This window comes from Plectropomus leopardus, chromosome 17 (assembly GCF_026936395.1).
Source record: "Plectropomus leopardus strain MGB_pleo_1.0 chromosome 17, ASM2693639v1, whole genome shotgun sequence".
NCBI classification, from domain to species: Eukaryota; Metazoa; Chordata; class Actinopteri; order Perciformes; family Serranidae; genus Plectropomus; species Plectropomus leopardus.
This window is the reverse complement of record NC_142192.1, coordinates 21,960,654-21,982,767: the sequence shown is the minus strand read 5'-3', so window position 1 is coordinate 21,982,767 and position 22,114 is coordinate 21,960,654. Positions and strand designations below refer to the sequence as shown.

The following is a 22,114-nucleotide window of genomic DNA, read 5'->3' as shown; positions in this document are numbered from 1 at the left end:
TATTGAACAGGCAGTAATCATCAGAAAGGGGCGATACCAAAGGGTTAAGTCACATTTCCTACATGTATTTTTTGAGGCATTTTCCTTTAATTTCACAGTTGACAGAGACAGAAAAAGTGAGGAGCAAGTGGGGCTGCAAAATCAATTGAAATATTGTTGAAATTGCATGATGGCCAAGTGCAATATCTAAATCTCAGGACATTCATTTTTTTGATAAAAGGTAAGATGTGTCAACATACCATTACAAATAAAGAACTGTGGTAATTGCAATATTTGTCTGAATAACTGCATTTTGTTTTTCTTACAGCCCTAGGAGCAAGGGTGCAAATTGAAAGACTGTCACGCTTTGGAAAGTGAAGTTTTTTTGGTAAATTTGCAATTGCTGACCCATTGGTGTGTATTACATATATTTTTTTAATTAACTTTCCATTTTTGATGTGGCCACATAATGTTGCAACACAAATGGGACATTATCAGTTCCACACTGCAATATTCTGGTGTTATTTTTCAAGATTAAACCATAGTATACAGATGTCATTCAAGAAAGCCTTCATTTCAGTTATATCAAAAGTCAAATGCATCAAAATGATTTGATTGCATTGATTTTTTTTTTATAATTCTGATAGGTAGAACAGTTCTATACCTGCACAGATAATTACCATTTTTGTCAAAAAGAGTGGAACAAAAGCAAACCTTACAAAAAGGCACAAGTACAAACAGAAAAAAATACTCAAAGGCCAAGTTTTAGCCTCAGTGACAGCAGAGCAGCTCAGTGTGTGGAAGTAAAAAGGGATAGAATATAAACACAAATACATCAGAGTAGGTGCAAGTATTCAGAATGGTGATGACAATGAAAACAAGTGCCTTAACGCAATGGCATTCGATACCACAATCCGAAACAAATGAAACCGGCTTTCCAATATTTCATTCAATGATCCAGATTTATTCTAAAAGAGCATTTTTCAGGGTCCGCCATCAACTGTAATTTCTTTTTTTCATTTTCACTTTCACGTCTTTTATCATGTGTCAAGTGGCTCTGTGTAATCCTACGGTAGTTGTCAACCCCAAATTATGCCAAAACACTGCCAGAGTCCACACTAGATTTAAAAGTTTTCATTTATTTCAGAAAGGGCAACACATAAATACTGAGCAGCTCACTGATACAATCAGAGCCATCAAAACGATTTGCTTCAAAGTCGGCCAAAACTAAAATATGCTCTTGTGGAAAAAAAGGATCAAAACTAGTTTCTATGTGACTCAGATGCGGCTCTTCGTGCACATGACAAAAGTGTTAAATGCCAATTTACAGTGTCATTTAAACCAAGCAGCAACATGTCACTTAAACCGCACTTAGATGTTTCAGAGTCAGACTTAATTTAGGATCCAACTGCTCAGTCTGGATTGTGATCTGACCCGAGTTTGACGCAGAATAAACTTTGTTGGAATGACTCAAATGTTTAAACAACTTTCACTCTCCATATCTTATAACAATTGTTCTAAAAAGCTGGAATATCCAAGCAGGTTCAGCAAGTTGGACAGATCAGTCAAAAAGACAGTGTAAGCTCGTTTGAAGGTTTTCCGGCAGACGGCGTGTCGCTGTTACCACATGAAAATGTCTTTTCCCTAAGAGAAGGGTGTTGTTTGTTTTTTTTTCCTTCAATGCATACTCCATTCCACAACCACTGTTCATAGATGTAATAGTCCTTTCCAGGTCCAACATGATAAGCCCAAAATGCAAATCACCTACCACACAAGAGCTTGGTAACACAACAGCATGATCCCTGTGTAAAGGAGTTGGTCTGCGGCACATAGGTAGGACTGATCATCAAGGACCCGGAGATTCTCTCCCTTATGACTTCTGGGTGGGCAGAGGGCGCCGAAACAGCAAGATGTGCGGCTCTGAGAGGGGAAACAATGTACACAATATATGAGCAGAGACAGGGACACATATTGTGATGCTTTAAATTCTAAGGGGAAACTTGACTCTTGTTGCTCTCATTCTCCTATTTTTGAATGAAGGGTGTGGCTGGGGTTGTCATCCACTGTCCATATGCTTGCGTTCGCCAAATCTATTGACATGTTTACCACTAATCTGTCCCACCTGTTCAGAAAGGTGCAACTAAACCTGTTAAGCAAAGTCAACCACTGTACACTGAAGACCTTTACTGTGACTTTATTCAGAGAAGCAACGCGTTTCGTCTGTTTTCTTCAGGTTTGCGCAGCAAAATTACATGAGTATGCACAGGTGGGATAAATGCACCAGTCACAACAAATTACAAACTACTAACATCATTTTTTCCCCATTTTTTTTAGAGTGTATGGACATTTTCTGAAGTGAGCATAAAAACCAGGACAATATTCACAAAAACATTTAAAAAAACAGCAAAGATTGCATGACTTATAATCAATGTAAAAAGATTTATAAAATGTATAATTTTTTATATTTATAATTGCAATAGGAAAACTACTTTCTATCCTGCAGACTAAATTTCTTAAAAAGGATAAACTACCAGTCCTGCAGCTATCTGTCTCACTAAGTGACATGAATGCATACTAGAATTTTTCGCTAACGTGCCTTGAAGTCAATCAGTTTCTCCACTAACAAATGTGGACGAAAGGAAAAGGGTGCAGAAACAATTTCATACATTTGACTCAAATATACAATATACTCTTGCAAAACATCAAGAAAAATCCCATTCTCACACTGTATCTTGTTTATTATGGTACTTTTTACAAAACCTGTGAAATACTTGGAGAGGACCAAATAAACTGTTTATGCAAAGTGATCATGACAATACATTCATGACCGTTTAAGGACAAATATATTTATATAATTGAATTTAAGACATTTTAAAACTTTATAAGGACCAGCAGACACCCTGATAGTGATGAATGATTCATGATTTTTATGTTTTTGAGTATCATTCCCCAGATGGAGCCCAGCCCATATGAGCTTAAAAGTCACTTGAAAAAAAGTGGAATGGCCACTGTCGATTATAGCGTACAGCTCCAAAAATTCAAAAAGGAAAATATGTAAAAGCATTAAATTCCAAACCAAAAGGTACTTTACTGTGATGTTTCTAAGCATCATCTGCAAATCTCACTAAGGCAAAGATCTCCTCATAAAGAGCCAGCACAACATATTACCGTCATATAACGAAACAAATCAGGGTTCTGCACTGTACATGGGGCAACAGAACACAAAGTTAAACTTGGTTTTAACTCAAATGTCGTTAAAACCATTATTCCTAGAAATAAGATAAAGTACCTGGCTGGTGGATCATGTAATGCACCCATCCTTGACTCTGCTGGACCCCGAGGTTCCTCCACTCGGTCTCGGACATCAAATGGGTCTTGGGTACACGCTTTGCAATGTCTTTGGGTAACATGACATGCCTGTGGAAAATGAGGGCGATTACTGACAGGAAATAAAGGCAATAAATGACAGTTATCGTGTAACATAACAGAGTCTCCGTACAGTCATTTTGCTAAAATGGTTTGGAAAAACGTTGAGAGGCTGACAAGTTAAACTGAACGTTGGATAAACATGAAACATACACACCTGTACTCGTATTTGTCGTCGTCGTATTTATCAGAGTAGTAGATCTGTTTGTGAGACATGGCGGAGACCTGCTGGAGAGGATTATAACATTTTACAACATTAAGAACCAGCGATAAGGGACAGTGGGTCAATATTTCAGTGGACAACGTGGCAGAAAGTTTCATTTTTCACCGCTAGTCGACTATGGCTAGCAGTTAAGCTAACATCGCTAAAGTTAGCCGAGAACAACCGTTATCTTTGACAACTTCGTTAAACGCTAAAATGTTTGGTTCTCCTCCTGTGTGACGCACTAAACGATTATTTAAAGTTACCTTATATGACTGCCAAAGTATACTGGTGAGAAAAAGTCAACTATTCCAGTTTTTTTTCGCTTCTACGGTAGTTAGATGCTCACCCTTCTTTGTTTCCCTCTCGAATGTTTGCTAGCCCGCTTTTCACCGTTCAAATAGTCCTCCTGTCATCCCATTGGTTAATCCATCTCGCTAGCTCTCTTGCCATTGGTCAGTTCTGTCTGTCGCGTGGAATACACGCAATCGCTACAGAGACTTGTAATTGGTCAGAAAAAAATCTGGATCGCATAACTTCCAGAAAGTGACATAAAAATGTGTTTATTTTCTTGTTATTGCCACCAGTTATGCTGGAAACAAATAAAAGAATTGTTTAGACAAATTGAACTTCAATTACATGTAGATGTGATATAAAGAAAACAGAAATTCGAAAATGTGCTGATTAATGCAGCTCATAATGGCAAAATATTGTAAACACAAAGCGAAATTCATGAAAAGGTCAACCGTTTTTGATCATTTGTGTTCACCTATATTGCAAATCCTTGAAATATGGGTTTTAAATATGCAAAAGAACTGCTAAGAGGTGTTAGACTGTGCAAATTAATAAAGTTTGAAAGTACTAACCTTTCATTTAATTGAGGATCATCTTTAATTTATTTATTATAATATCAATTGTTGTTATTATTTACAATTCATGGACTTTAATATATTATATCGTATATTTTTATTATTTACAATGTATACACTTTTTTCTTCTTCTTATTGTTTATTATTATATTATATTGTGTGTTATCCTTACTACTCGGGCACATAAGGATTTTAATTCTGTGTTCAACCTCCCTTGTTTGTACTTTTTTGTTCAGTAGGGAGGAGGGAGGAGGGGCAAGAGCCCTTTAATGTCATTGCATAACCAGTGACCCAGTTATTTTCACTTTATTATCATGTGTAGATTTTAACAGCTTGTTCACTCTCTCTAAAAACTCTAAATTTCTGGTTCTAACTGCCTTAATATTTCCAGGACTTTGACACTGTTTTGGGCATTAAGCAAAGATACAGAAGTGTGACATAATACTTTCAGAGCTGTTACAGTTAGACTTCCCAAAGAATGACTTCCATTTTAAACAATTTAAAGAAAAAAAGAAGCGAAAAAAAGTGCTCTCCACTAAACTAGCTTTAGCACTTTATACTTGTATGCCACTACATTTCATAAGGTAATAATGGGCTTTTTATTTAACAAGACCAATGTGTTTTCAACTGTTACTAGTTAGTTTGCATTTCATTTACAGATGTCAAAATTTTGTCAACTTAAAAAGTGTGATGCAATAAACCACCTTGTCCAAATTAAAAATGAAAATTCTGCTTACACATTAATCAAATATAGATTACTGAACAGGCCTAACAGGCAGGCACAGCTGCTCAAAGTATCAGGGACTGGCAAAACAACCAAAAGAGACTCAAATACCCCAAAGAAATACAAAATGACCACATATAGATGCACAGGAACTGCAAAGAGACACAAAATAACTACAAAAAGGAGGTAATTCAACCACAAATAGACGCATTACAATGACAAAGAGACGTAAATTAACAAAAAAAAAACATTACCAACACCAAGTCTTGGAGAGGTGGTGGGGCCTTTTGCATAGTCTCTCTGTGTCCAGGGACCCAGCGTAATAATAACAATTAACAATCCACCAATGATATTTATGTATCATTACAACCCATCATTTTACCTTTTACTCTCATTTATATGTAGTTTTACACTGTGGTACAGGATTTAAATCCTTTTACCACTGTGATCTGCATATAATATTCTATCTGGAACCAGATAGATATCTATGATATCAGATATCTGTTTATGTGGGCAACACCCCCCACACACACACAAATGTCCCATCTGCCCTGAACTTTGAGTGATTATTGTCATTGAAGCAAGGATACTCAACTTGCCCGTGCAGGTTTCTAAGATTTCAGGACATTTCTGGGATTTAAAAACATGTATAAGAGTTCAGGTAGTTTCTAGGATTTAAGGACATTTATAGGATTTAGAAAGTTTTAGGATTTTAGGACATTTCTTGAATTTTGGATATTTTAAGGACTTTATGACATTTGCAACTGGGTCCAGGGGGTGCAGGAAATGCTCCAGCGGCAGTGTTTTTGATACACTTGCTCTATTTTGATACTGGCACCTTACTTATACTAAAAGTGCAAAAACAAATCCCAGTATGAATCACTATTTTTATTGGTGATAGAAATTGGTTGGGGGGAGGCACCTTTCACCCTATAGAGGGCCAGATTTGGCCTGTGTGCTGTAAATTGAGTATTACTGCCATAGTACACAAAAAGACACAAACTGAGCTTGTTTATAAAAAAAAAGAAGCTTTGGATAAAAACATGAGACAGTTCAGCATAGACGCCTAAAGATTATCTCATACTACACATAACATGTCTTTCCATTCAAAGCAGTCTAGAAGCAGCCCTGATGAGCTCTGCTTTTTAGATATGCAGAGTTGTGAAATTAAATGTACTTATCAGACAAAACAGTTAGCAGCCTCTAATTTTAGAGAAAATGGAGCCAGATGATGAAATCGATGTCCACCCTGGAGCAACCGGAGTAGAGGGGTTGTCCACTCTGGTAAGTCCCGCAGTTCAAATATAGCTCTGCGGACGTGTCAGCGCGCGGCTGGTCCTGGTCGCCTCTCCCTGCTGTGTATATATATGAACACGCATGCATCTTGAGGGTGAGGTTCACACATGAAGCTGCATTATTAAAAACCAGGGGAAAGATCAGCGTCCATCACCTGCCACTCTCACCTGCCGGCGTCAATCACGCTCGGCTGTGTGTCGAGTTCCTGACACGACACTTCTACCTGATTGGTCCAGCCTTGGTTCAGGGGCGGGAGCTCCGCAGCTTGTACTGAAATCCCATTGGACGAGAGCCGCTTCGGTTTATGTGACGCAGCCTGGAATTCCCAAAGTTCCCAAGTTCACGGGAAGAGAGGAGCGTTGTTCTTACTAAAAATCAAAACGTTTTGAAGGGAAAAAACAGCGAGCGACTGAGGTGTAAACAAGTTGGGTAAATAAATCTTCTTTGTGTTTAATTTGATAGAGTCGAGCAGCTGTTTGGAGAGCGCTCGCGAGCAGCGGGGCCTGAGTGAGAACGCGGAAGAGTGGGAGTGGGAATATTCAGCCTGCCATCCTTTGTTTACCATTAGGAGTGAACCCTGAATTTGGTTGCTACAACAAATATAACCCCTTAAAATTGTGTTTTACTTGTGTGAAACAGAGGCTTAGCGCTCATAGTGTCCTCGACATGTGAGTATTAATCGTTGTGTGTTCGCGCCTGGATCAATGAGCTGCTCGTGTCTGGGGTTTGACCATTTTTGGTAATTTAACTGGCACACAGATTGACTGGATGGTTGGGTATGAATGAATGGTTGGCTGTAGTTAGCACTGGTGATGAATACAATCAGGAGATTCCTGTGTCTTCTGACTGAAGCCTTTTTTAGCTGCGCAGCAGTATATTATGGATGCCAACACACCGTTACATAACTTGTATCAACGACAATCTGGTCTTTATCCCGTGTGTGTGTGGTGAAATAGGTCCCAAACGGTAACGGTGTTGCATAATTGTGCCCTCTTAGACTATTATTTATATTATATCCATCAACATATTGCAGAAAACGAGATGCAGATTGTCATTTTGTGTGTATTTTCATGTTCAGAGCTGTGCTTACTCATATGTTCGGCTGTTAGCCTACCTATATCGATACTAGTAACCATGTTACAGTCAGATTATTATACCGAGCTAATCCCGTTAACGCCCACAATGCATGTGGTGTATGCATCAGACGTGATCAATGAAGACACGTTGTTTCTGTCGTCGTCTGCAGAAAATCACAAAGCTGAGTCTGCACCGTGCTGTGCCACATAGAGCCTGCAGAGGGCGATGTCTGACAACAGCAACAGCACAGGCAGCAGTGGCTCGTCCACCAACAGCTGGACCCTCCTCTCCCCCGAGGTATGACAGAAAACGTGCTCAGGGGACTGAAACTGGAAGCTCTGTGTGCCTGGATATAATTTGGAAGATTGTCGTTTCCTTGCGCATGAGTGCATTTAAAATATGACATGTTTGCACTTGCACCTCTGAGCTTCCCACAATGATACAGTTGCAGCAGATGTATTTCAACTCTGTGCAAATGTTTGTGCATGGCTGTATGTGTGTTCAGACAGGGTGTTATGGACAAAAATATTTACATCTTTATAAAGATCTTTAGAAGTTCCTCCTCAGATATCAATACACATTTAGTTTATTACGTACACTCAACTGAAACTTATTTTATACTACTAAAATTGAAGATTAGGAAGGTTAAAGGACTGTATGTGGTGCAGTTGTATTTTATTTTATTATAGTGAGGTAATATTTCGTTCACCGCATTTATGTCAGGGAGAGTAGATTAGATATGACAGTATCTATCACAATATATGTTTAGGAATAAAGAATCATTTGTCAGCAATGTATAACAATCCCCTTTGATGATTATGCACCTTAAATGTAAGTCTAACTTTAATTTGTAGCCGTTAATATTAAGTATTTTAGAAATAAATATGGGAGAAATCTGACTCAGCATCTACTTAGTTGTTATAAGTTTAAAAAAAAAAAAAATCCCACGAATCAATTACAGTGACAGGTGATGAAAAAAATGTAATGATATGTTTCCCAGCTCAGGCTTGTGTGCATGTGCATGCATGCCTGTTTGGTGTGTGTGTTAATGTCAAGGGCAGTGTAACGAGACAATGAGACTACTATGGGTGTTTATGTAAGTGCTTGTAGAAAGCTTGATCTGGATCTTTCGACTCAACAGGAAGCCGCTGTTGAGAATGTTGAGAATGTTGGGCCAGTAGATGACGGCACTGAGAGCCTGGGGGACGTCCCGAGTCTCTCTGAGGATGTGACAGGCGAGTCAAGATCTGTGGCTACTGCCTAGGCGGGGAATACTTCACTCAGAAAATGACCATTTATACATCAGATAGTCATGCCGTGTTACCTTGGATTCGTGAAGAAAACTATTTTTTCTTACAAGCCCCCACAGAAAACAAGCATATTGATTCATTGATTGATTGGGAACTACATTTAACAACAGCAAAACTATATTAAATCATCTGTTTAAAAAATCTCACACAGCTCTTGTAGTATAATCAAAGTTTCATTTAACCAGTCGAATGCTCAGTACTTCCGAAACACGTGCATTTACTGCTAGTAGTTCTCAGTATTGGAGTCAAGCATAAATTTGACTTTCACTTCAGATTTGAAAAATTAGGTTTTACAGTGTGTGTTTGCGAAGCACCAGGACTTCCATTATACTACACAAGTTGTGTGAAAGTTTTTAAACAAATATATAAGCTATGTATTGATATAGCTTTGCTGTTCTTTAACATGGTCCCCAGTCAATCAATAAATCAATACGCTTTGTGTTTTCTGTAGTGATGTGCGAGAAAAACGCTTTCTTCACAATTTAGAGGAAACCATCGTCGACTAATTGATATACAAAAGGAAATTTTGTGGGTGAAGTATTCCTTTAAGTGTGAAAAGGTTGCTTTTAAACATTTTCTTTAGAGTCAAAATTGAGTTTTGACAATGTTTGAATGTTGTTGCAGGAGCTGCTGCAAGTGACATTCCAGTAGAAACTGTTCTGTCTGAAGAAGGCCATCAGGTTGGTACAAAATAAACTATGCAATAATGTCATCAAAGCATAAATTAGACAATTAAACAATCTTAAAGTCCCCCTGCGGTGTATTTTTATTGCTATTAACCAGCTATTGGTAATGTATGATGGTGTGTAAATTCATATATAGACCTCATGTACTTTTTTTCTGAAAAATTGCCTCAATGCCAATACCTACGCCCAATATAAGTGAGAAGTTGAATCCTGTTCACTAGAAAACGTCTCTTTGGGCAGCATAGAAAGTCATTAAATGATGGAGAACTAATGTACACAATACAGAAGGAGGGAAAATGAATGCACCAAATAAATCATCAAATTATAGCACTTTATCCCAAAGTGACATCTTTACTGCAATGAAAGTCACAAAAAGTGTCCACATATAACCTTCTTCCTTCTTTACCTTCCTCCCAGGTGTGCCAAGAGACGTCGCCAGAGTCCAGTTTGGGTCCCATCCCCTCTAGTCCAGTCCGGATGAGTCCTCTGCCACCCAACCCTCTTGATCCTTCAGACCTCGACCTGGAGAGTCAGCCTCCAGTCATCCATGACATCGTAACCAGCTCCCCCAGTGACAATGAACACCTTGGGGCCACGCCCTTTGTCACCAACATTGATGTGGGGGCTCCATTCGATATTCCTGCTGCTGATCTCCTGACAGCTGAGCCCGAGGAGTCCTGCTCCGCTCCTCCCCTGACTGAGATCCCCGTCTCTGCAGAAGTAGTGCTCGACACGCCCGCTGATATCGGGCTGATTGCCGCCAGCCCTGCAGCAGAGAGTCCCGTCTTCACTGCTGAGCCTGAGGTCAGCATCCCCACAGAGACCCTCACAGCCACTGATCCTCCCTCTCATGTCGAAGCTGATATTAGCTTCGTTCCAGAGAGCACAGAGCCGCCAAGTCAGGTCCCAGAGAGCCTGGTGGCAGAAAGCCCAATCAGCGATGCTCCTGAACCAGAGACTGTTGGCTCAGTGGAGGCGGAGGAGGCAACAGCTGTGGAAGACGAGGAGATGGAGCCATCTGAGACAGTGCTCCAGGATGAGAGAGAAGGAGAAGAAGGTATGGATCAGACTACAGGAATATTTATGATGTTAAATTCATGATAAATCAGGCTGCGAAACTAGAGTGATCTTTATTTTGGAGGAGAGATTTTAGAGGTAGTCAGTCAGTATTATTTAATATAGTGGTTCCCAAACTGAGGACTGTTATTAGTGATTTTGTTGTTTCATTTTGCTGTATGTTTTTATGCTGGTCTCAAGACACAAAATGTTTGGGCCGTTGCTCAAAGGCTGCATTCACATCCAATCCAGTGTTGCGGCAAAAAAAAAAAAACGCCACTTCTCCTTTTCATTTGTAAGCTGTGGCGGTCAGGTGAGAGGTGTAAGGTCTTTGAGAAACTCAAGCAAATCCAGTTGCCTATGATATAGCGCTTACAATAGAGTGCCCCAGAAATGACATTTTTCTGTAGGCTGACACGAGAGGATCACCTTGGTTCCTTCGACAAAAAGCCTATAGGATTTCTTTGCATCATTGCCAAAAAAAGCTCTGTGGTAAACAAACATTTATGATACTTACATGTTTTGTTAATCAAGATAATCTTCACAAATGAGCGCCACTCTCAGGATTTTTTTTTAACTCTAAATGCAGTCACCAGAGGAAAATAGTTAATGATAGGCCGCAAACAAACTACACTTGGGTCACCTCGCCACCACATTGAGGTGTAATAACACCCTGTTGTGTTACACAAGCACACTTCTTTTAGTGTGATGGAGTACTGATTCAATACAATTCAAAGGTTTGATTGACAAGGGAAACGTGTTTACACACAGATTGAGTAGCCATTTATTTATATACACATCGCTGCTGATTGGGTAACACCTCTGACACACCCAGAGAACATGAGAAAATTGAAACCGAAATGCTTCACTCATTTTTTAGATTGAACATGCCCCAAGGCCTTGATATTAAGAAAAACAGGAACTCTTTTGTCATCATTCAAATTTATATTGAGCTTTAGGAGTGACTATCCAAATAAACTCACCAATCGATCATATTACCATAAACCAACTGCCACACAGTGAACTTGTGGTTTTTGTGAGCCCCTTGAGGGTCTAAGGCCTCGCTGGTAACGCAGCGTTGAGCAAAGTAACTGATTTATGGCTCTTTGTAATTAGCACTCGTGAACAGAAGCAACAAAACTAGAGTCCTCTTGCAGAAGAATTGGTTAACATGTTTCTTATCTGTGTCACGCTTCCAGCATCTGGAAGGTGATTTATCAGTATGACAGCGAGGCGTGCGACCCGCTGAGAAAATGAAATAAACCCTCATGCATCAAATTACTGTTGTTGTTATTTAGTGAGAAAATGTCATCCATTTCCAAGAGCAACACCGACTTTTTCTGGCATCCTTTTTCTTCCACATACCGTTTACACACCGTGTGTTTTTCGGTGTGTGTAGTCACTTAGATTTTGTGTGATGCGGGTTGCCAGTAGATAACTGTGATTGTGGTTTTAAAACATTTGTAGCCAAAGATGTCGAGATGACTTGTTGCAGCGAATCTTGGCCACATTTGAACACATGTGGTTTAACTTTAGGCTCAGTGTCATCCTCTTTCTCAGGAATTCATTACAAAATGTGACAGCGCTCTGCGGTGTTGCCTTTGCTTTTTCATGCTCAGGATGTCTTTTATCTCTTGTTGTATTTCTCCCTCCTGCAGAGCCATCCAGCAGCTTTGATTTGGGCGACACGAGCAGCTTTGATGATGGACTGAGGAGGAGGAATTTGCCCTCCTTCGAGGCACCAAGACCAAGAACATCAGATGAGGAGGATGAAGAGGAGGAAGTGGAGTTCAAGCTGGCTGAGAAGAAGGAGGAAAAGCCATGGTTCTCCTTGAACAAATGCATTGTGGGTTCTCTTATCCTGCTCTTCTTAGGTTCCCTCTTCCTCTCAGGTGAGTTCCTCTAACACACAGCTAAACCTCCATGCTTGCTTCTGCTTTTCATAGTCCGAGAATGTACTTTTGCTCACAGTTACTGGCATTGACAGTAAGATTTAAATCATGTTTCTACTGTTTCTTAGCTAAGAAAAATGCATATGTTAGAGATACCTTAGGATAAACATTTGAGCTGATAACACATCATCTTTTGCACCTGTTTACACTACCTGCTACCTGTTATATCACATGTTTAACATTTTTCAGGGCTTATTGTAAATATTGTCAAAACATTACATCATCTCACATTCCCTAATTTGACAATGGCAATATTTACGTAAGAGCGTTTATGTGCAGCTGTCAACAGCACATAGATGTCTGCTTTTAGATCTTGTTGACCAAGCTGTACTATGTCAACAGGTTTCCTCTCTGACCTGAATAATGGTAGGTCCAGCACACTAGATAAGACAGCAGTGTAAGCTTCTGCACTAGCTGGCTAATGCTCAGTAGCTTGTCTGAGTGCTTATCTGGCCTGACATTTCATGCAGTGGCAGCAGAAAATGGCAAATAGTGCACTCTCTGAATTGTACAATAGCTTTATCACTGTTTGGAAGGACTCGCTTAATTTTAACAGTGCTCAAGTTGAGGAAAACTTAAAGGGATATTTACCACAAAATCAAAAATACATATTTTTACTTTAACCTGTGGTGCTATTTATCAGTCTAGATTGTTTTGGTGTGAGCTGCCGAGTGTTGCAATATCTGCCGTAGAGATGTCTGCCTTCTCTCCAATATAATGGCACTAGATTGCCCTCAGCTTGCAGTGCTCAACAGCAGCATCTCTTTCCAGAAATCATGGCTCGGTTAGTCATGATAATCCACAGATCTTGTTGTGAGCAGTTTTCTATCTAACTACTGCTGCCAAAATGATCACAGTGCAGAAGAAAGTGTGCATCTGCTGCAGCTGTGTGAATAAAATAAAACAATGTTCTTGCTCAGATTTTCTGCATCACTGATATATTATAGGTTCCCTTAAAAAAAAAAAGAAAAAATAAGCATACACTAAGTGCTACTGCAATTGCACAGCTTTGTTTAGGTGGCATTTCTGTGACATTATGGCTCAACAAGCTGGATCAAGTGTATTTATAACATCTTCCCTCAGCTGAGAATATTGATCGCTCATATACTGACACTGATTATTGAGTGATGCTACTCAAAGGAGCTGAGAAAGGTGCTTTTTAGTTGATTTCAAGTCAAAGCTCTGAATAAAAACTGTTCCCAACCAGTTAGGTCTGCAGCAAAAGTTACCATGGCATCCTAGCCAGATTAGAAGGACGTAAAACGGACTTTATTCTCAACATACCTCGTTAACCCACTAATCTTGCTTTGTGAAATAGCACTCAGATAAGAAGAAAAACATGTATTTTTATTTTTATTTTAGGGTGAACTGCCCCTTTAAATGTGGCTGGCAATTTTCTTAGTTGGGCAAAAATATGTCATACATTGTTTTAGTGGAATTTAAAACACTGCCTAAATAAACAGCTTCTGTGCACAGGTAGTGCTTCAGCTCACAGAACGCACTTCACAACAAAAGCATCTTATGTTGCTGTAAGGCAGCTTGGCAGCTGTGTGTCAATAAAAGTGCATGTTGTAAAACTCTGTTGTGTTTCACAGTGTTGTGTGAAAGATGTGTCATTTTCTTTCCTGACAGGCGACTTTGACGCCTCTGAACTGAGTGATGTAGAACAAAGCCAGGTCTGTTCCTCCGTCTCTCAATCCACTATGTGTCTGTACAGTAGTATTAAAAGAAAAGTCGAGTCTTAAAACTTAAAATCACATGCTGAAGGTAGGATTATTTTTAAAAGAAATCGTTTTATTCATTTGCCAATAATTTTCACTCCAGGACTGGCTTAGCAGTGATCCACAGGAAATGAAAGAGCTATTGGATAAACTGACACAGGAAAACCAGCAAATTGCTCAGCTAGAGGCTCAACTACAGGTCAGTTCACCACTTACATTGACGCTAATGATGTTGTTTTACCATTTTGTGGTGTTTTAATGATTTGCAACATATAGACGGTACATTTTTAATAGATATTTTCAGACCACAGCGCTTGTCTGAATTGTGAATGTTGCTATTTTTCTTCATTTCTTAGTCTCAGAAAGAAGAACTTGACTCAGCGCTGAAAGCTGTAGCAGCGAGCGGGGATGAAAAGGGTAAAGCAGATCTGGAAAAAGAAAATCTGAAATTGAAGGAGGAGTTGTCGTCTCTGCCTGAGCTGAAGAAAGAGCTGGAGAGTCTGAGGTCCAGGGTGACCGAGCTCAGCCAGCTCACAGGTACGATTTGGCAACAGGAAGTGGATCAGATCATTTGATATTGGATGAAATCTGTGCTGTTGCATTTTGATTTCAGTTCATATTTATTGAGATAATCACGGATAGGCATGGAATGTAAAATTTGATTCCACTGGGTTCTAATCTCAAAGTTCCCATGGAGAACCTGGAAAAGTCATGAAATGTCACAATCATTTCCAGTTTTCCAGGCCTTGGAAAGTCATGGCATCAGTAAAATCTCTGACAGTTTTGGGAAAGTCGTGCAAGTTTTGTTGTGTTTAAAGAAAGTTTTACAGTCATTGTCCATGGATAAGCCTCTACATAAAGTAATAGAGAGGCGGATTTATTTTCTGTAACTGTTGATGTATCGTAGCTCTAATGTGTGTCTTTGTGGAAACATTTTTTTTAACATCACGTACGTTTGTTCATCTTCCCCGTGTTCAAATAGAGTTTGAATCTGACATGTTTAAATGAGAGAAAAATGATGTTGATGTTGGTGGCATTGTGATTTAACATGTGGGGTCATGAATCCCAACATTTCCATACCTATGCAGTGCCCCACCACTACTTTTAACTTTTTACTGCATTGTCTATGAAAATGTGTGGTAGCCCTGTAATCTTTGAAAAAGTTCACAAAAGCACAAACATCCAGACGATCAAAAACTAGGTTCTGGGCTAGAGATAATACAAGAGAAAAACAAAGTCTGCACACTTGATTATGCTCCCATAAATATTCAATACAATTACCACCGAGGTGATGTTATGAGCTAAATGCTCTTCATCAGATGAAATGAAGAGCATGTCACTTGAAACATCACCTCGGTGGTAATTGTATTAAATATTCATGGGAGCATAATTCTACTGAACTGTAATTTTTGACCTTTTTGATATAAAAAACTATTGAACCCACCATAACTTTAATATTTTGAATCTTTCACAGCTGATCAGGAAACACCCCCAGCTACCTCAACCTCAGCCCCTCAGCCTGGCGACAAAGATGGCCCGAGTAACCTGAAAGCAGCTCGACCTGAGAGAAAGAAGGACACGAACGAGGGATTCAGGCTGAAGGAAGAACTCCAGAGGCAGAAAGGTCTCCTGGAGGAGAGCAAGAAGAGGCTGCAAGGGATGAAAAAAGACGGAGGTGACAGGAAGCGAGTGAGGGATAGTTTGGAGGAGATCCAGAAGAAGCTTTCCGAACAAGTTGAGAGGTGGGGTAAGAAGAAGCCACAGGAGTCCAAATGGAAAGGGAAGAAGGACAAGAACAGCGACCACTGGAAGAAAGATGAAAAGAAGGAGTGGAGAGGAGAAAAAGATTGGAAGCACAGCAAAGAGGGAGGATGGAGAGAGAAAGAGGAGAAGAAGGAGAAGGAGTGGAAGTCTCAGAAGCAAAACTCTCACAAGGAGGCATGGAGGAAACACCAGGATGAGTGGGAGAGGAAGAAAGACGAGCGCAAGATGGACAGAGAGGAGAGGAGGAAGGAGAAACCGTGGCACAGCCGACCTGGTAAGAACCCTCATCATCAGCACCAGCATCAGCATCAGCACCACCAACATCGTCAGCCGCATCAGCACAAGCACAACGACTTCTGGAGAGACCAGGAGCAGAAGCTCAGACGCAACATCCGCCCCCAGCTGGGCTGCAGCTCCGTGGAAGACTGCGCCGGCAAGGAGGGGCTCTACCCAGTGGAGCTGCCTGAGTTTGAGGAGCTCCTTGAGGGCTACCTGAGCAAGCTTGAGGGATCTTCATCCGAGAGTAAAGACAAGATCAGGAGGCTGACTGCGGAGTTCTTTGAGGACGGCGTGTTTATCCACGACAGGGTGCTTTTCAATGACTTTGCTGAGGACGTGGCGGACATTCTGGAGGACATGGTGGACGTTTTAGAGGACGGCGGGCAGAAGGACGACGACTCCCTGGAGGAGGAGATGGAGGAGTTTGAGCGAGAAGCTCTGTGGAAGTTTGCCGCCACAGTTTAAACAGACAAAGAGGGGAAACTGAGTGAGAAAACAACGCTCAGACACAGCACAAGTGGTGGTTTTTTAGGACATTTCTTGCCTACATTCTCCTCTTCAGAGCTGTAATTGTAGTAGCTTCTGGTACAGAGTGGTCGTGCCTCTCATAAATGTGTCCCTCTGAGTCTTTAATTATAAGCTAGACTTGTACTTGTCATTTTGGACTTAGTTGTTGTTACCTACCTCTGTCAGGTCATGCCTCCTAATGCGAAGTCCTTCAGTAACGTGTTGTGTGGATTTTCCTCTGCTGTATAGTGTTCTCTTGATACGTAGTGCATGTCGCAGTTTATCCTGTAAATTCAAACTAAAAATATTCAGATCACACACAAAGAAACTACCTTTAAAGTGATACTTCACCCACAAAGTGACCATTTGTATGCAAGTTACTCATCTTTCGTTATGCTGAGTTTGTGAAGAAAACGTTTTCTCTCATGCCTCTAATGGTGTAAAGGTAATCTAAAAAACAGAGAAAATTCCTGACGAATGAAGTAAAATGGGGCTGTGTTTAAGTCTGGGTAAAGTAAAATTAAATATGTGTAATGAGTTTTCATGAGGAAAAAGGTAATGCCTGCACAGTTACTCCATGCGTCACAAGTTTATTTTAGACAGCACTTCAATCCTGCTTGGGTCTTTGTCAGTCAAATGAGTGTGACATACCACAGAAAAAAATGTGTTATTAATCACCCAGCCAAATTTAATCTATTAAAAATGAGTAGTATTCTGCTCTGAGATGCGGGGTGCATGTCTGCTCAAGGATCTGAAACTACCTTACGGTTACTACTAACATTAAAAGCTCGTAGCATTATATATTCTATATTTGCGTCATTATGTTCACCCCTTATGTGTCAGCGGCAAGTTTGCTGCGTTCTACAAGTCTTAGCGCGTAAGTCTAATAAAAACACAAATAAACAAGTATGTTAAATGCCCAAATCACATAAAAACTAGTTGACCTGCTTTGAGTGTGCAGTTGGGTGCTAACATAAGCTGCTAATAGCTACTGAATGAGAGTCAGTCACTGTGCAGCGGCTCTCTCGTGCTTCACCTTGAGGCGTGTATGTGGCACTAGTTAAGCTGCTAATAAGAGTCTTATACCTACATGGTGCCTCGCTCTTCAGCTCGGGGTGCTTTGTGTTACTGAGTTAGCTGCTATCAAGAGTCTGCTGCTTAACATGGGTGGCTCTAGTGCGTCAAAAATCAGAAATGGTGAAAAAAAGTGTCAGTGTTCACACTCTCTTAACATGTTTTATAGTATATACAATATATTTTGAAAGAAATCACTGATTTTGAGGTACCTGGTATTAAAACAACGGCAAAACTACATCAAAACATTTGTTTACAAACTCTAACAAAACTTGTGCAGTATAATCAAAGACTCATTTATCCAGTTGTATGCTCAGTATTTCCCATACAAATACATTTTAACTAATACATGAATATTTTAAACACTTATGCAAAAGTCCCAGGCATGAAAGTAGTGCACCTGGGCAACTCAGTGGAATGCAAGAGCAGACTTTACAGGCACGTGCTTGCCCAGGCATGCTGCAATGCACGGAAGTGTTTTAAATAGTAAGGTTTTTAGCAAAAATGCATGTGTTTGGGAAGTACAGAGCATACAACAGGATAAGTGAGAATTGGATTATGCTGCACAAGTTATGAGAGAGTTTATAAATGGATGTTTTGATAAGGTTTTCTTGTTATTGAATGTAGCCCCCATTTACTTAAATTTATCAAGATCTTTCTCTGTTTTTGGATTCTTTGTTTACTGTGGAGGCATGCCAGAAAAACAAGGTTTTCCTCACAAATTCAAAGTAACATGTGGTGAGTAATAAATAGAGAAATGATCATTTTGTGGGTGAAATATTCCTTTAAGGAGATGGTATTTGCAAAAATAAGTCCGCTGAGCATCAATGCAATGGTTAACTCTTTTTCTTATAAATCATACAGTATTATACAACTTTTTAGTTCGAGAAAGACATGTTAAATTGATTGTTAAATACTTTTATGTCATTTTACTGTGTAAAAAAAAAACCCACCATCACTTCAAACAGGTTAAAACTAATGCTGAGAAATTTTTGCAGATACCATTCGCCTCGAGTCAGGTGTAACTGTATAATCCCAGAGGATGAGATCCCGGTTCTTTCAGTGATAAGAATCAGATCAGGTCAGACCAGTTTTGTGTCAGCAGCTCTTTAGTAGATTCGGGCAAACACACACACACACACACACACACACACGAAGCGCTGTTTGAGAGCCCTGAGCGTTTGGTTTCTACATCTGACAGACTTTTCATCCAGAGATGAAACTGTCAGTTGACAGCAGATGTGCTGAGCAACCAGGAACCGGTTTGTGAACATCAGAGCTGCTCAAAAAGTAAAGCAATAGGACAAAGAGTTAGCCATAGCTGAATTTATGACTGCTAAACCACTTTAGCACTTTTCTCAAACATTCACATTTACAGTAAAGGTTTTTCTTTCTCTATTGTTTTTTTTTAGATCATTAGTTCTCCTTTTGTGTAATGTAGTCACGGGGACCTTCAACACATGATCTACACAACCCAGAACAGTCAAATGTTATAGAGTTAATGTGCCAGATATTAGATTGGAAACCAAACAAGTTAATATTTTTTTTCCCATTGTCCTCTTATTTTGTTAGCAGGTTTGTTAACTTACAACACATTCTCAGTCCTAACTCTCAGATATCGCTGCTTGGTCAGTGCCGTTCACGCCTACATATGACGCGCAAGGTATCCTCCTGTGTCTGTTGTTGACGTTCTGGGCCAGCGTGTCTATATACGCCTTTTAAACGCATTGTGGCTTTTCAAAATACACTTCTGTTTTCACAGGAAATTTACAGTTTTTGCCCATTAGATACATTCTGTTTTCTTCCAAAATAAACTTACGGCGGTAAACGCCTCATATTTACGGTTTGTCCTTGCGCGACACAAGCATGTGGTTAGGTTTAGATAAAAACAACATGGTTTGGCGCAACGTTCAGATAGGAAGCAAACAGCAGGATCCCAGGTGAAAGTCTGGGGTTTGTTGAACACATTCAGTCCCCTCGGGGTGCAGGGGTGTGCAGGGATGTATTACTTCGTCACTGAGATCACTGACCAAGCGACGGTATTTAGAGTTTGGAATGAAAACAGGCTGAACTGACATGCACACAAGTGATACAGTAAAAGTTATTTAGTTTGAGGAGAATTGGATATGAGAAAGCTGCTGCATTTTCTTTTTTTTTTTCAAATTTAAGTTGAACGAGCCAGGCAAAGGTGAAAAAAAGTAAATTGTGCAGAACTGCTTTCCAGTGTTTGGTACTTCTTTGAGATTATTTTTTGTTCAAGTTTTTTATTCTAGTCTTATTCATTCATGAAGTTTTCCCTCTTTAGGTGGATGTGAAGTTAAACTTGACAGATAGTGATTGTTAGCTCTCATTTTCAGCAACCGAAAGAAGCTTTGGAGTGTCATGTTTATTTATTCTGTCAGTACACTGCAACTCTTTTCCTTTTTTTAAAACGAGACTTTGTCCAAGGCCATACACATTGAATGTGGGAATGGTGACGTTTTCGGTTACTTTCAGAAATTTAGTTTTCAGCTCCTGCTTACGTGCCTTTATTACTATGAATATCTTAGATTGGACTAAAGGTCTCGGATTTCATTTGCTTTTGCAAGATTAAGAAGAGAAGTTTACACTGTTTTCAACGGTACTGCTGTTTATAGAGCAGAGAATGAATGTCAAAGGGTATACACATCAAGTGTTGTTAACGTTCTCTGCTGTTTGCACAGAGGAACTATTTATTTGGAACGTTTTAAGACCAAAGGGATCGTAAGAAAGCTTAATGTCAATATCCTTTAATGGAACACATTTTTGAAAGTTTAATCAATATTTGAGAGGTGTTTTTGTCTTTGCGGGACAGCAGTAGGGCCCCGTGCTCACTGCTTATGTGTGAACTGGCTCAGATGTGCATGTAATTGATCCCTGGACAAATGTATTTGAAAAATTTTGATCATTTTTCATTTCGTTATCAGTCATGTCCTCTTTTAGTGTTAAGTTCAATAAATTTTTCACCAATAAATTCATATAATTTGTCTTTATTGAAACACTTTAGTTGATTTATTTGGAAACAATTCAAAAATATATCACTGAAAGATTTACAATGACACCCAGACGTTTGTGAGTCTGACTCTCTCTGATGGGAAGTGGAAGTGTTGGCATGACAGGCATCTGTTATCACAGTTATGATGCCAAACTAAAATATTTACATCTAGATTAAATACACTGAAGCCGGAGATTACAAGTTCACAGGCACGAACCCTCTTTGAGCCGATACATGATACATGACCCAACCAGTCAGTCACTGACCTGATATGCTGAACGAGAATGTAAGCAACGATCGAGAACAATCGGTCATGATGAAACTGCAGAGCGCGCCTGTCATTCTTTGAATTCTAAGTCACCAAGCAAGCATTTCTGCGGGGGTTTGTGTTTCTCCCGTCCTGTTTACCAAAAAGGTGACCGACAGAGGTGGGACCAATCTTTGTTTTGCAAGTCAGATGTAAGTCTCAAGTCGTTGTGGTCAAATCCAAAGTCCACAAAAACAATTCCCGAGTCAGTTTTGAGTTCTAAACAAGTCAAAATTCACTCTTCACCAAATGAAATACCATTTTAACATCAGAGTACACTGTAAAAATTATTTTTTTTTTGATTTAGTGTGTTAGGGCAGCCTTAAAATATTAAGTTGACTGAATTTGAGAAAACAAGTTGAGGTAATTTTGTAGCAATTCAACTTGTCTTCTCAAATTTAGTCAACCTAAAACTTGAAGTACGCCCGAACACTAACTTTTTAAAGTGAAAACAAAAAGTTTTATTTTACAGTGTAGTAATATATTAAATTTACAAAAACACAAATGCTTTTAAAATGTATTTATGTCTTAAAACAAGTTTCTTCAAGAAGGTACATATCTGTTACACTAACTTTAGTTAAGCATTAGCCTGCAAACCACGCTGATATTAGTGTCGGCTAACGGTTCTTTGTGCAACTCCATTGTCAAATGATTTTGTTGCGTCTCCTTTTTAACCCCGTACATTTTGCATGCGTGAATTTGATTTCTGCTGACCATTGTGCAGATTTTGTACACATTCAAAATGATCTCTGGTATCATATTTTCTAAGCTCAGTAACATAACATTAGTTATTCTGGTTCTCTCCTGCAACTTGTTTGGGTGTTGTTATATTGGTTTAAACAAAGTGGATCATCTATGGGTGTTAAGTGTCA

The 22,114-nt window shown here is 39.5% G+C and overlaps 2 protein-coding genes across 6 annotated transcripts; one reads left to right on the top strand and one right to left on the bottom strand.

Annotated features, from left to right (window-relative positions):
• Positions 1-1,098: 1,098 nt before the first annotated feature.
• On the bottom strand, positions 1,099-4,010 carry cks1b (CDC28 protein kinase regulatory subunit 1B). Its single transcript, XM_042506776.2, has 4 exons — positions 3,874-4,010; positions 3,563-3,633; positions 3,269-3,396; positions 1,099-1,899 (listed from the first exon to the last, which is right to left on the bottom strand). Exons 2-4 carry the CDS (start codon positions 3,619-3,621, stop codon positions 1,850-1,852), a joined length of 237 nt encoding a protein of 78 aa, XP_042362710.1. The 5' UTR covers positions 3,622-3,633; positions 3,874-4,010; the 3' UTR covers positions 1,099-1,849.
• A 2,190-nt stretch (positions 4,011-6,200) lies between these two features.
• On the top strand, positions 6,201-20,914 carry pbxip1a (pre-B-cell leukemia homeobox interacting protein 1a). 5 transcript variants are annotated; one of them, XM_042506266.2, is made up of 11 exons: positions 6,201-6,920; positions 7,743-7,870; positions 8,715-8,808; positions 9,508-9,563; positions 9,987-10,626; positions 12,284-12,517; positions 12,920-12,943; positions 14,210-14,253; positions 14,402-14,497; positions 14,655-14,835; positions 15,773-20,914. In XM_042506266.2, exons 2-11 carry the CDS (start codon positions 7,799-7,801, stop codon positions 16,804-16,806), a joined length of 2,475 nt encoding a protein of 824 aa, XP_042362200.2. In that variant the 5' UTR covers positions 6,201-6,920; positions 7,743-7,798; the 3' UTR covers positions 16,807-20,914. The 5 variants fall into 5 exon arrangements, with proteins under 5 accessions (XP_042362200.2, XP_042362199.2, XP_042362203.2 ...); XM_042506265.2 differs by having other exon boundaries at positions 6,202-6,925; XM_042506267.2 differs by lacking the exon at positions 6,201-6,920 and adding an exon at positions 7,007-7,164.
• Positions 20,915-22,114: the final 1,200 nt, after the last annotated feature.

Bases quoted from the DNA above. Each gene is read 5' to 3' on its own strand.
- cks1b (XM_042506776.2), bottom strand. From the start codon at position 3,621: ATGTCTCACAAACAGATCTACTACTCTGATAAATACGACGACGACAAA. The intron at 3,397-3,562 runs GTGTGTATGTTT...CATTTTCCACAG, and splicing joins GACGACAAATACGAGTACAG to GCATGTCATGTTACCCAAAG. The intron at 1,900-3,268 runs GTACTTTATCTT...TTCCCCTCTCAG, and splicing joins TTACATGATCCACCAGCCAG to AGCCGCACATCTTGCTGTTT.
- pbxip1a (XM_042506266.2), top strand. From the start codon at position 7,799: ATGTCTGACAACAGCAACAGCACAGGCAGCAGTGGCTCGTCCACCAAC. The intron at 12,518-12,919 runs GTGAGTTCCTCT...CTATGTCAACAG, and splicing joins AGGTTCCCTCTTCCTCTCAG to GTTTCCTCTCTGACCTGAAT. The intron at 14,498-14,654 runs GTCAGTTCACCA...TTCATTTCTTAG, and splicing joins AGCTAGAGGCTCAACTACAG to TCTCAGAAAGAAGAACTTGA.